The sequence below is a fragment of the Spermophilus citellus genome (genome assembly GCF_964194105.1).
Source record: "Spermophilus citellus genome assembly, chromosome: 12".
In the NCBI taxonomy this organism is placed as follows: domain Eukaryota; kingdom Metazoa; phylum Chordata; class Mammalia; order Rodentia; family Sciuridae; genus Spermophilus; species Spermophilus citellus.
In genome coordinates this window covers 92736321-92750584 of record NC_138198.1, presented here as the reverse complement: position 1 = coordinate 92750584, position 14264 = coordinate 92736321, and the positions used below count along the sequence as shown (strand labels likewise).

The 14264-nt window shown below is 34.5% G+C and overlaps 1 protein-coding gene across 7 annotated transcripts in view; it reads left to right on the top strand.

The window, feature by feature from the left end:
- NOL4 (nucleolar protein 4) overlaps nt 1–14264 on the top strand; it is a gene marked incomplete at both ends in the record, with an annotated part of 315002 nt that overhangs the window by 242562 nt on the left and 58176 nt on the right. For 5 of the 7 annotated variants that reach the window (XM_081262672.1, XM_081262669.1, XM_081262670.1 and 2 more), the window contains one exon: nt 1870–1983. The exons of 1 other annotated variant lie outside the window; for it this stretch is intronic. In XM_081262672.1, coding sequence (XP_081118798.1) covers nt 1870–1983 — 114 coding nt within the window. Of the gene's footprint in view, nt 1–1869; nt 2035–14264 lie in introns of all 7 variants that reach the window. One more of the 7 variants, XM_081262667.1, reaches the window with a different exon arrangement.

The following is a 14264-nucleotide window of genomic DNA, read 5'->3' as shown; positions in this document are numbered from 1 at the left end:
GCTTAATGTTTACATAATTTTGGACTAGATTACTTTATATTAATGAAGTAGAGAAGGAAATGAAGAAGCAATATATGTTTTTAAATTATGCTTCTATCATTATGTGACCATATATACATATGATCATTATGTATATTATTATGTGACCATATATATATACATATATATATCATATATATATACACACACACTCATACACGCACATATTTATACACACATATATATACATTTATATATATATACACACACACACACACAATATCTTTATTTATTATTTTTATATGGTGCTGAGGATTGAACCCAATGCCTCACACATGCAAGGCAAGTGCTTGACTACTGAGTTACAACCCCAGCCCATGTGACAATATTTTTAGTTTTATTTAATTTGAACTTCTTAACTGTTCCCAAGATATAGTCCTGGCCTTTTGATTTCCTTCTTAAACTGCTTCTGCTGCATGCTTTCTGCCATTTCAGGGGCTTCTCTCTCCATTTGGCAAAAAATGCCTTTAGACCAACCTATTGCTCTGTTGTCACAGTGGCCCAGCCTTCCTTTTGGATATCTCACAAGGTTAGCAGACCGAGGATCCTGCACCTTTCTTGGCCTTTACCTGCACAGGCTACAGGGTTTTGCAGAAACACTGTCTGAATGTAGCTGTTCTAGAATATTATTTGAGACCTAAGCTTCATGGTTAAATTAGCTAAAGCATGTTTTAAATGCCAGAGTTAGTAAAATAAAACACGTGCAAGAAAGACACGTATGTGTTCCTTCGGAAAAAAAAAAAAAAAAAACATTTAAAGAGTCTTAATTAGTTCAGAGTCTTCTAATGAATGGTATCCCTACATATTTTGGACCAAGGCTTTGAAAACCCTATGATGCCACTGTCCATGCTAGATTCCTCAAAGATACTTTTATTTTGTAATTTTAAATTATTTTACTATCTCATGTCATTTAATTTTCATGTCATTTTTTATCAATCATTTGCTTATCTTAATTAAAAATGTTCTATATCATTAACTACTTCATCTTTCAGTTAGATGATTTTGCATGTAATTGTGGGGAAAAAGAATGAAAATTTTTCTGTGATTATCACAAATGATATGGAGAGTCGCAAACAATTTATAGTTAATTAGGAGCTTAGTTGGGGGATTAATTAAATTTCTCTGCTGGTCTGTGTAGAAGATGGATTTCCAACATATACGATTAAATTATTAATATAAACTCATATTTTATATATAAAATAAAACATGCTTTTACACGCACTGGCAAATAATCTCGCATCTAAATAAACATCAAACTTTTGGAATATGGAAATCGCTCTAGGACTGGCTTTTTAGCTTGTATTTAAACAAGATTATTTTTTAAAGTCTTTTAATCACATCAATTGTGTCACAGCTTAAACTGTAAATATTCACTATCTTCACATGAAAATTATTTGACATGGTGTGAGTTTCTGTTAGCTTTTTCAACTGTGTTTCAGCCCTGTCATTTGTTTTTTGTTTTGCTTGTTTTGCTGTGCATTGTCATATGTTATGAAAGAATTATAGGACTTGTTTTATTTGCAAAATCCAGTGGGCCATTTTGCCACTGTCTGATCAAACCACAGCTTAATGGCCCTGACTAAATACGTGTGTCAATGGAGCCTCAGGAATGAATGATGGATCTGTGTAGTAACTCTAGCTTTAACCTCTAACTAGCTTTCATTTATCATCTTTACAATTTCCATTTCCTCTCTCTATTCAAATAAAGTCAGTTGAAATGAATGGATACTCCTGCACATGTTGATGGTTCTCTTCTGAAGATAGCACTGTTCCGTTTTCATGATACTGTTAATAATTTTTTCGTATTTCTTTTCTCTCTCTTTTTTTTAGTCTCGACCTATTCCTTCCCACCTTACTTCAGCAGTTGCAGAGAGTATCTTGGCTTCAGCCTGTGAGAGTGAGAGTAGAAATGCTGCTAAGAGGATGCGTCTGGATAAACAACAGGTACTGAGGAGTCTGGGGTGTCCGGTGTGCACCAGCTCCATGGCAAATGCTGTTCATTTATGTAGAAGTGCAAACACTCCTGAATAGGTCTGACGTGCACAGAGTTAGCGGTTTTGTGTCATTGTGAATCTGAACTTGAAAAATGCCAAGCTCATGGGATCGGTGGTGATCAACTAAACTTATTTTCTGAATGAAAAAAAGACAACAGTGAAACTGAGTTAGAATTCTGTTTACTATTCAGTTTGAAGGCCAATTGCTTGGTAAGAGACTCTGATCATTTATAGGATTTCTTTTTACCTCATCATTTATCCTTATTTTTGAAAGAAAATGAGCCTTTAATTTCCTCTGGTCTTCTGCCAAATGCCAATATATTCTTCTGAGGGTGGTAAATATGCAAAATAATATTGATAGACTGGAAAGCCATCAAATGGGAATGTAATGGAATGGAATGGAAATCCATGTCTTGGGTTTAGTCTCTCTTTGGTTTAGTCTATAATTAGTCATTTATTATATACCCTTTACATATCCTCTCTGCCTCTTTTCCAAGAGTATATAGTTTATGAAGTGTGGATGCATATATTTTTGGTGGATTTTTTGGTGAATACTCAATTGTCCCTTTAGTTTGTGTGTGTCTGTCTAAATTTTTTGTCTCTGTAATGCGTTTCTTGTTCTAGATGCCTTTATTATCTATCCATAATAGAGAACTAAATTTAATATATAAAATGCTATGATCAAAGTTTGCTGTATTCTGGTTTCTGATTATTTTTACAACAAATGAACTGGGGTGCTTCATATTTCTGATTGAGGTTAAGATGAATAGAGACTAAATTAAGTTAGTTCAGTTTCATTTTTTCCTATAAACCTGTGGGTTTCAAATCAAAAAGGAAGTTTTTTCATTCCAAGCTTAGAATATTTTAAAATATTTCAGGATGGCATCATATTTGATGTGTTTATTATTATTAAAATATCATATGCTCACTCTGAATACTGCAAAAGATGAAGCCTTTGTTGAATTAAAAATACAAAATGAGCCTTGCCTAAAATGTAAGAATGCCAATATTGAATTTATTAATCATGCCACCAGTATTTATTCACAGGTACATATCCTCAGTTGAGAAGTTTATTGTTATAATATCTATAAAATTTGTCTTAAACTGAGTTTCCAAAATATACACAATACCATTAACATAGTGATTTAAGATTGCATGTTTTATTATGTTCAGCAAAATAAACCAGACTCAGAAGTCAAGGGTTAAATGTTTTTCTCTCACATGTGGAAGCTGGAGAGGAAAAAAAAAAGGAAAGAAAAGTAGGGGGTGGTGTCTCATGAAAATCAAGGAGAACAGTAGAGTAGAGGGAAGGGACCAGGATCAGGGGGGACGGGAGCATAAGGGGAAATCCTGGGGAATTATATTGGTCAAATTATATTGCTATAATGTGTGCATATATGAATATTTAACAACAAATCCCACCATTCTGTACAACTATAAAGAACAAATAAAAAATATGGGGGCGAAAAAGATTCCACACTCTGGGCTAAATGCCCCCATTTTTATCTTCATGTCTACCATTACTAATTGTGTGGACTTCAGCAACATATGCTAGTTCTGTGTTCTTTGGTTTCTTTGTATAAAAGAAATCTATGGTAACTACACTGATCTTGGAGTTGTGATGAGAACCATAAATGACAGACTCATGTTATGTACTTGACATTGTGCCTGGCACATAGTAAGCATCAAGAAACTAATCTTAGAATACTATAATGTCTAGCTGCTTTGTCACTGTGTTAGTATCAATAAAACTGGAGAGACACATTAATGGTGCTAACTCTGATAGACGAGTTTTGAAGTCAGACTAAGTCCATTTAAGAAAACATCTTAGTTCTAGAAATTGAAATGTAATTCTGGAAATGAAAGGGTTCTCCTGATTATCATCTAGACAATATCCCATCTGGTTTACACTCTAGAATATCCTTGATTAATATCAATCAGGTAGAGAACTTCACTGAGAGGTAAGTGACAGATCCGTGTTACATGTTATCTAGAGCATCACTGAACAAGATCCCCCAAAGCTGGTTATCCAAATATTAGTGAATACTAATATTTGGCCCATCAATTAACTACTGTAGCCCTAATCTGTAAAATAGGCAAGACAAATACCTGATTTATGAAGTTATTGTGAAGATTTGGTAAGTCAATGCATGTGAAAGCATAGCATATTTAATACATTTACATATTGTTGAAGATCTATTTGCTATTTGCTTGAGTACCTGAAGTAGTAAGAAAATCCCACCTCCATTGTAGACATTTACTGTTTACTAAGACACTTATCTTACAGTTTAAGAGTTATCCTTTTTTTGAGGATCCTTAAATTGAGTTCAGATTTGCTTCCTAGAGTTTCCACCCACTGAAGAGAATCAGCAGCAATAACAAGTAGGATTTCCTAGTACAAGCCCTCAGACTGGAGTGGGTAAGGACCAATTGTCCTCAACCCTCCTGCTCATATTTGCGGTTTCCATTTTCTATATGTCCTGATACATAGTCATTATTTACCGCAAGGCTCATTTCCTGGGAATGAGAGATGCTAAATATCATTTCCACGTAGGAATGTTCTTTCCAGACCCTAAAACATTTCAGGAGACTCGGGATTTATGGAGGATAAGGAAGAAGTGACTTTTTAAATTATATTCTATGGTTTATTGGTAATCCTTTGGACAATTTACAGAGTTTTCTTTTTCATTTACTATTGTCAACAACCCCACAAGAGTGGGTGCACATCATTCTTACAAACATATAAGAAAACCGATGCTCAGAGAGGTGGACAATTCATTTGAGGTTGCCAGCTGCTACATGGACAAGTCAGGCACAAGTCTACGCTACCCAAGGCTCACACTTGGATATCTGTGATCCTGTATTGCCTTCTCATTGGTTATGTTCCCTGAAGATAAGCCCCCATCCTGGAATAAACTCTTAGGATTCATATCAATCCATCCCTGCTCACAATGTTTCCACAGTGCAGTCTTGTGCTGGAAAATGATTCACATTATCCATAAACACTTAACACTGAACTATAACTAGCAAAACAAGTTTTGCCTGGATGACAGATTTTCAAAGGTTACAAACTTACCAGATTGCTTCACTTCATCTGGAGAATGGATTATGCACTGTGAGCACTGGCTTAGTGCTTATAATTAGTTTTTCAAAAAATATCTGAGCTATTTATTCTTACTACCTACCAGTTCTGTAGATTTCCTTTGGGATACCATCCAGAGCCTTCTACCATGTGATTCTGCTTCCCACTGGATCATGGAGTTGGTGGGAGCCCTCTCCAGCTTGGATCCAAACCTCTGCCGACACAGCAATGACCAGACTTCTTACGGGTCTTGGCAATGAGCTCATGCTTTCTGTATGCACTCTTAGCTCAACTCAGAATTCTTAGCATTTTCCAGTGATCCAGATATTCTTCATTGAACTCTGACTTTCTATAGTGCATAAAAGTTCAAAAACTGGACGGTTAAGATTTGTTCTTTGTTAAGTCACACATCTGACCCCTTACTGCCAGTGGTTAGCCACATGGAGAGCTATAATTATGTAAGTCCTTCAGATTTTATGAAGCTTGATGAATTAATTGGATTTTATAAAGCTCTTTGAGCTATGAACATGAAAGGTGTTATGGATGTGTTAAATACTTTATTTCTAATGTCCATTTTGCACTAAAATCCAGAGGAAGCTTTTATTATGCAGCCCCAGCCCCGAAGCAAGCCAGTGGCAAGGACAAGAGTCGACTGCTTCATCAGAAGTCTGATCTCACAGAACTGAGGTCACTCCCTCATGCATTTTAGAATATATTCTGCATTTCTTTTAACATGAAAATCTGGAATTTTTGTATCATCTAAAAAATTCTTCCTTCCTTTGACAATTCAAAGCCAGACTTCACTTTCTATGACTTTTCTCCAATTTGGGGACAGGGATCCCTTCTCTGTAAGTTTATTATTTGGACATTATTTCTTTTTTTCTTGTATTCTTTAAAAACAAAGATGTCTCATTGTTCTTGGTTATAATTCATGTGGAGAGACAGAGGCAGAACATGAGAGAGATTAGAACCAGATACTTGATGGGAGTTTATTGCCTGTATGTATAATTTTTGCTGTTTTTGAGGGGGTGACACATTTCATTTATAAGGTGGATGACTGATTAAGATAGAAAGTTGCTGAAGAACACAGGGCTTCCTTGGTTTCCATCACCTGTTCTTTCAGTTAAATTAGTTTGCCATTCTCCATGAGAGATCGCGTAAGCTAAGGGTCAAGGGCTTCCCCAACAGCAGCCCGGCAGACACTGCCCTTGAAGAACAAAGCAGTTTGTGCTTGGTGACAGTTTTTGCAGTGACTAGGACAGATGGGAAATCAATGGTTGACTGTGATGTGACATCTTTGACTCTACTGAAAAGATCACAGTGGGGGAAAGGGGAAGTCACGTGTTGGTTACCTGTGATATAATAAAAGATGATGAAGTAGAAAAATAAAATACTCAAAACGGATGCATCCTTAAGTTGAAGGAAGGAAGGAAGGAAGGGAGGGAGGGAGGGAGAAAAGAAGGGGCCACTGGAAAATCTGCATGAACCTATTGGACTAGGATTTATAATATTTAGTAAGCCCATGATTCCCTGCTATTTTTTTTCTTCAATAGTGATAAATTCACAGCAATATGTATCTCTTTGTGATTTTTCCTTTGCTATGTTAGGGAAATAATAAATGGGCATATTACTAAAAGAAAGTAATTGTGGTTACAGCAGTTGAAAAGGTAGCCCTAACATGGTGACAATTTAGATAGACTTTTTATTTTGTCATGGACATATTTGGAAACTATATAAAACACTGAGTTCAACACAGACTTTTTGAGTTAGGCAACTTTTCTTTCACATTTCTGTAGTTGTGTGTCCTTCTGGTGACATTTATAAACTTTAACAAATACCCCACTAAAAGTATAATTTTTCCATAGGATCTTATTCTTTTTTTTTTTAAAGAGAGAGAGTGAGAGAGGAGAGAGAGGAGAGAGAGAGAGAATTTTTTTTTAATATTTATTTCTTAGTTCTCGGCGGACACAACATCTTTGTCTGTATGTGGTGCTGAGGATCGAACCCGGGCCGCACGCATGCCAGGCGAGCGCGCCACCGCTTGAGCCACATCCCCAGCCCCAGGATCTTATTCTTAAATATAAGCATTAGGATAGTACCTGAGCTATGATTTGAAACCTATTTTCTATGGCCTGTCAGCCCACGTCTCTCTGCCTACCTATTCTTTTATTTTTTTAGTTTTTACTGGTGTATTTTAATTATGCATAATAGTGGCATTCATTGTGATATTTAACATGAAGTGGTCAATTTCATTCCCCAGTACCACCCCATTCCCTTCCCTCCTCCCTCACGCTAATCCCCTTTCTTGAATTTATTGTTCTTCCTTCCTCTTCTTGGTCATTCTCAGTTTTTTAATTCTACTTCTAGAATTTTCCTTTCTCATGTACAAAATATTTTGGAGAAAAATCTATATCTTTTGAGCCTTTCAATATTTTTCAACATGCCCCTTTCATTCACAAGACAAAATAACCCAGAAAATAAAAATCAAGTACCTTTGAGGGTAATTCTTGAAATAGGTCCTATTTCCTGTGTAATATGTATCATTTTTAAACTGTACGGGATAGGATATGCTCACTAGCCCTCTCATTTGAATGGTAAAAGGGATAGCATGTTAGTTACCCTTAATACATCGATGCTTTCATTGATGAGAATATTAATAACACTACCATCAGAAACATTTATGGATGTAAGATCATATGAGACATTTTACAAGGCTTTTAAAGATATAATTGTTATGATTTTTATAGAAGTTTGGAAATGTAGAACACTTAAATAAAACTTCCAAGGGTACAGGGCTCACTCAGGATGGAGCTCCATGCTGACCCAGTCCTCTTGCCTTTTAAAATCCTACTTACTTTTACATTTTAAGTATCTTTTTAATCATATAAGATTAGTTTTGTTAATTTGAATAATAAATAGCATATTAAAACAAAACAAAACAAAAATATTACTGGTCATTCTACCACCTGGTTTTATGGCAGAATTTCTTCTAATATTTTGGGGGATAAAAAATTTTCTTTTTAAAAAGCAAATTAATATTATATTGTATCCTTCCATTTCACTTAATTTATGAGTAATTACTCTATCACCAGGAATTTTACAAATATTTTTATAAGACTCTTAATATTCTATCATTTTCTGTAAATTATAAGTGCAAATTCTGCTTTTTATCATAATTTGCATGTGAAAAGATACCCTATCATTTTTAAGATAAGCTTTGAGAAAGTGGAATTACAGGGTCAAAGAACAGCAAGATTTCTAAGTCTAAAAGTCCATGCACTCACTCTCTACCCTTTCTCTATAAAACAAGGATTTTAGCTTATTTTATAGATATATCCTTTTTATAGCTTGTTTTAACTTCTAGGACTCTTTGACCTTTAAGAGCATTTCGTAACTCTTATCAAAAAACATTTCTATTTTGTTTGTATTTATAGTGCATTATAGTTATACATAATAGTAGGGTTAATTTTCATAAGTGCATATAACAAAGTTTTCTCCATTCTTATCCCCGGTAGAATCCCTTTAATAATAATTACTTTGAAAAGTCCACATTTAAAACTGAAGTGCAATTTATATTTAATATAAGTTATCTATGCTCACATGAAAATATAATTTTTTAATTTCTTTTTTTTTTTTAGAGAGAAAGAGAATCTTTTTTGTAGATGGACACAACACAATGCCTTTATTTTTATGTGGTGCTAAGAATCGAACCCACGTTCGCTAGGCGAGCACTCTACCGCTGAGCCACAATCCCAACCCCAATTTTTTAAAATATTAACATAAATAATATATGAGATGAAAGTAACATAAAATGTATATTAATAAGGGGATACCGTGACACTAAAAGATGTAAAGACGTCACCAGACACTTGCAGCTGTATGTCACATCTAAGAGTATGCAGCAGCTGAACTCATCCCCTGATATATCTATGTCGTGGCAACTCATAGTGGTTGGTGACACAACTTCTCAGTGGTGAGAAAATGTTGGTGAAGTTCCAAGTGAAACAATAATGATATTCCCTGGATTTATGTGGTCGTGGTATTCCTGAAATAATTCCATACAGATGTAAAAACAGGCATTAAAAACTTTGTTTATAGCTAAACTAAAGTTAAACCTATTTACCTAGAAAGCTATCTAGTCAAATTTTAAAAAATTCACGTGGGAACAAGTAGTCATGGAACATGTTAGGCTTTTAGTAAACCCATCCCTTACCTAGTTAATACAAGTAGCGCCTGCTAGGTAATTCCCTCATATCCTCAGGGTTAGGTAACACTATCTTTGAGAAGTATTGCTCTGGGCATAATTATCTAGGATTTGAATGAAACAGTGAGAATTGTAAATAATAAGATGGATTTCTAGACAGTGAATTCTTTCAACTCAGTTACTCTCTCTCTCTCACTTTTGTTTTGTTTTGTTTTGGTACTGGGGATTGAACCCAGGGGTGCTCCACTTCTAAGGTAGATCTTCAGCCTTCTATTCTTTTTTTTTTTTTTTTTTTTTTTTTTTTTGAGACAGGATATACTAATTGCAAGACTGGCCTTGAACTTATGCTCCTCCTGCCTCATTTTGAAGAGAATGAATCTGAGACTCAAACCCCCCAATTTTTCAGTAGGTTTTATGCTCACGTCAATGAATTTTTCTATCTTCCATCTTTTCCTTTTGATTTTGTTTTTCAATTTTCCAAAGTTTAAGAAGAAAAAAATGTACAATATAAGATAAAAATAGCTCAATGAGGCCCGTTGGTTTAATTGTATCATTTTTTTGCAAGGATGAGCTGATTAGATATCAATAGTCAGGTCAATTATGCTCTCAGACAACAAAGTCATATATCTGACCTTAATTCCAGTTTTATTATTGAAGTTCAATTCCATTTTATATTTATCAATCAACTATTTTAAATACCTCCTAACACATATTTATATCTTTTCATATTTGGAATTCACCACAAATTAAATTTCCTGGTATGATATTTATAGGAGAGAGATTATGAAATCCAGACCTTTGCTATAAATAGAATGACACAAATGGTCAGGTCTAAGAATCTCCAAAAAGTTATGCTTTCATCAGTTCTAATCTCCCCAAATTTGCTGTTTGTACAAAAGCTTGGGAGGCTGTGTACTTGGTTGCTTTTCCTTGTCAGTGATGGATTTGTGCTGAACAATCTGTATATTCTCATGGTCTCTAAAGTGTTGGCAGTGTTTAGTAAGGCATCACCTTCTGAAAGAACACAGAGTTTTTTCTTATATGGATAATAGCTGACACCATTATCAAAGTATAACCTTATCAAATCTTCTCAAAGCATAACCTTAAGCTCATAAGTACAAAGTGGTGGACGAATTAGCAAACCAATCGAGTCAACAGATTGATGACAAACATTCTCAGTATGGAGAGCTTGCCACCTTACCTCCATAAGATCAGAACAGACTCTCAAAATGCTTACAATCATATATTTATGTTGAAAACTACAGAAATAGTACCTATCTGCTCCATTAAAATTTTGGAAACATATAAAAACTTATATAAATATGAAAACTAAAGAAGAGCAAGGATACGTGTGTGTATACATACATATAAATAAAAACACTTTACAGGTGGATCAAGTATCACTTATAGATGATTTTAAAACATGTTTATCATTCTGATTTTAAAACTTGAGCTCATGGTATGCATTACATAATACCTGGGAAACCTGGTTAAAATACTTTTACTGGAATTTTGTACCAGCTCTTCAGAGAAAAACATTTGGCCAGAATTCTGTTGTTGTTTTATGAGCAGACTAATTGTTTTGTGAATTCGAATGCCTTAGCATTAACTCAGTTGATTCAATTCAATATGAAATAATTTCTGTTGTATTCTTGAAAGATAACTTTTTAATGGCAACTTTTTAAAACAATATTTTTTAGTTGTCAGTGGACCTTTATTTTATTTATATGCGGTGCTGAGAATTGAACCCAGTGCCTCACACATGCTAGGTAAGTGTTCTACCACTGATCCATAATCATAGCCCTAATGGCAACTTTTTAAAACTTTCTTTTTTTCCCCATGGTTTTTGAACTGTGATAGGTATTTCCTTACATATTTCATTATCTGTATCAGTAAGTAATGTGATTAATAGAAAATGTATTCTAAACACTTCAATGATTTATTTGACACATATATATTTAGCAGTCATTATGATGGACGTTTTACTCAGTACAGATACCAACAAAACATGTAAAGTGGGGTGAGAGTTTTACTGAGATTTACTAAGTGCCAGATTTATTTGCATGTACTCATTGCTTTGTCGTACTGAATTCTGACAATCTCATTTCTGAGCAGGTATTTTTATTCTCACTTTTCACATGGATAAGACATATTATCTTTCTTCAATAAGCTCACATTCTATCAAAAATAAGTAAAATTAGTATAGTAAATGAAGTTATAAAGCTGTGCTGGGGAGTGTGCTACAAAGCCTTCCTGTCCAACCCTGGAGGGCTTCCCAGAGGGGGCTCTATTTGAGCCAGATCTCGAAAAATGAAGGGGACTTTCATAGGCCATAAAGCTAGGTAATGCTATTTGAGATATTTGGAGCATTTCCAAAGAAGGAAGGCTCTTAAGTACCCAAAACAGCAGCTTTCTGTGAGGGAAACTTGGGATTCTTGCTAAGAAATGAAAGGAAAGAGCATTAAATTTTAAGGTATAAATTAGATTGTGCAGGGCTTCTGTATGCCTTGTGAAATTATGTGGAATTAAGTTCCACCTGCTGGAAAAGAATGACAAAGGAGAATGGTGTGCCCAATTTCTGGGAGTTTCAGAAACCAGTGGACCAGAAGGTGTGGTTGAAATTATAGGAAAGGTGAGGTCCTTGAACAGAAAGGAGTCACTTTCTTGCTACTTATTATTTCAAGTTTCCTATTTAAATGCAACACTATGGACAGTTGAACATGTACCTAAATATAATTATGAAGATTAACTGCTACAAAATAATCATATAGTTAGAGTATTTCTAATCTAAACATGAGTGATTTGGGAATACCTATTCTTCCATACCACAACATTAGCTCAGCTAATTAAAAATCAAAGTTTTATGTATACCAATATTTTTAGCCCACATAAATGCGTACAAATTACTATATAGTTTTAAAGACATCTTACAACATCTCACAAAAAAACCCAGACATTACAATTTTTATTAATCAATGAAATTTCAGCTCTTTTTCCAAATAATTAAAAATAAAGTCATGTCTGTTCAAAGTTTTTCATCAGTGCACATATTTTTCTAACAGAAGGATCTATCAATGTATGTCTAACCAGTGATGTGGTGACATCATTGTCTTGTCCTGCAGTAGTACCTGTGACACCCAAATGACTTCCTTCTTTCATGGATAGGAAATCTGAAACTGAGAAACTTTGTTTCTTTGGGGTGACTTCTTCTGTTTCTCTGGAAGCAAGCCACAATGTCTGAATCTTTTGGGTTTCTCTGACTCATTCTACTTAACTGTTTGATTTTTCTAGTTTCATTGAGAATTCTCCCATATTTATATAGGAAATTATTTTTTAAAACTTTAGGTTTTAAAAATCTTTGGCTTATGATATTATTAATTTCAAGGGGATAAATGGTGAGGTGTGAGTAGGTGGCTTGAATCCAGACAGAGAAATTCAACGTGGTATGTGTGCCAAAGTCAGGGAAACATACGGTTTACGGAGTTCTCTGTGAAGACAGCATCTTGGCGAATATTATTTTAAAACCAATTATTTTTAGGCTTAGCAGATAAATGCAGCATCTGACATATTAGGTTTATGCCATATATATTCATTTCTATAATTTATTTCTCATAATTTGTTCATTCCTTTTTCTGGCCTTTCTCTCTCATCTATCCACTTTAAAAACTATTAGTTACTGTGAACCAATAATATTTTGTGTATTGGGGAAATGGAACCAGAGTCACACACTTATTATGAAGTTAGATAATAAAACAGTTGACAAATTAGGTGATGTTTGCTGAAGAAAGGGATTTATGATGTTTGGCATAACTATTGGGTTCAACACAATGAGACCAGTGGCCTTGGGAGACACATAGTTGTTATCTCACTGTGGGAAATAAGCATTTCTGCATAGCTGGGTATCTCTAGGGAGCTAGAAATTAGCCCTGATTAAAAATGATTTTACTTTTGTTTTTGGTAGGAGTTTTTCTAAAATGTAATCAATGTATTTTCAGTTCACAACAAAAGTATAACCCTACCTTAAACCTTAAAGGTGAATTTGACTACTAATCCTACTAGTGACACCGAGCTTTAAATGTGGCTCAGGTGATGCAGGACAGGTGGTGGGTGGTACAGGAGAACCTATGAAATCTGTTCTATTGAAAATCTTCCTGGTCAGGTTGACTGGCTTCCTGGCTGGTTTACACCTTCCTCGTAATGGGGAAGGTAGTCTGACTGATCTTTGCTGCTCAACTTTTCTGAAATGATCAATTCATTATAAGTTCCCAAAGTTTCCACCTTCAGAATGAAAGTCCATCTTTGCTGTGTTCTCAGTGTCTTGTGCCTTGTCAACAATATTTCAGAAAAAAAATATATGTATTTTTGGCTTCAACAATCTAGTGACTGCTAGATGTCTACAGAATGGCCTTTATTTGTTTTTATTCACATCCTGTTTATGAGATGCAAGGATGATGCCTTCTCACTATTTAGGAGCTTATACAAAGCTATTTTCTAATAGTTGATACCTGCACCTTCATCAAGAAATAAACTATGCTTATATGGAACAAAACCTAAGTCATGTTTATTGTTAAGTTCCTTTTCATTGTTCTGCCTTGAACACCAGTTAGCATCCAAATAACATTTTAGATGATGGTTAAATTTAAAGTCCAGTGAGATTCTTACATTAAGATCAAATCACTTCTTCAGTATCATTTTATTTCTTATTGTAGATTTTCTTGGTTTTGTTATTTAAGAAAACAGTACATTCTAGCAGCAGGAAACTCTCAGCACATGGCAGAATTGGTCAATTTTTTCATCTCTGAATTTTATGGTTAGCCTCTTGTTCTCAAGTGCTCTATAAAAATCTAAGTGCCACTTAACAGAAATTATGGTTCTGAATTCTGGATAGAGGCCAGAAAGCAAAAGTACAAAAAGAGGTAATGATGATAACTATAAACTTAAGTAC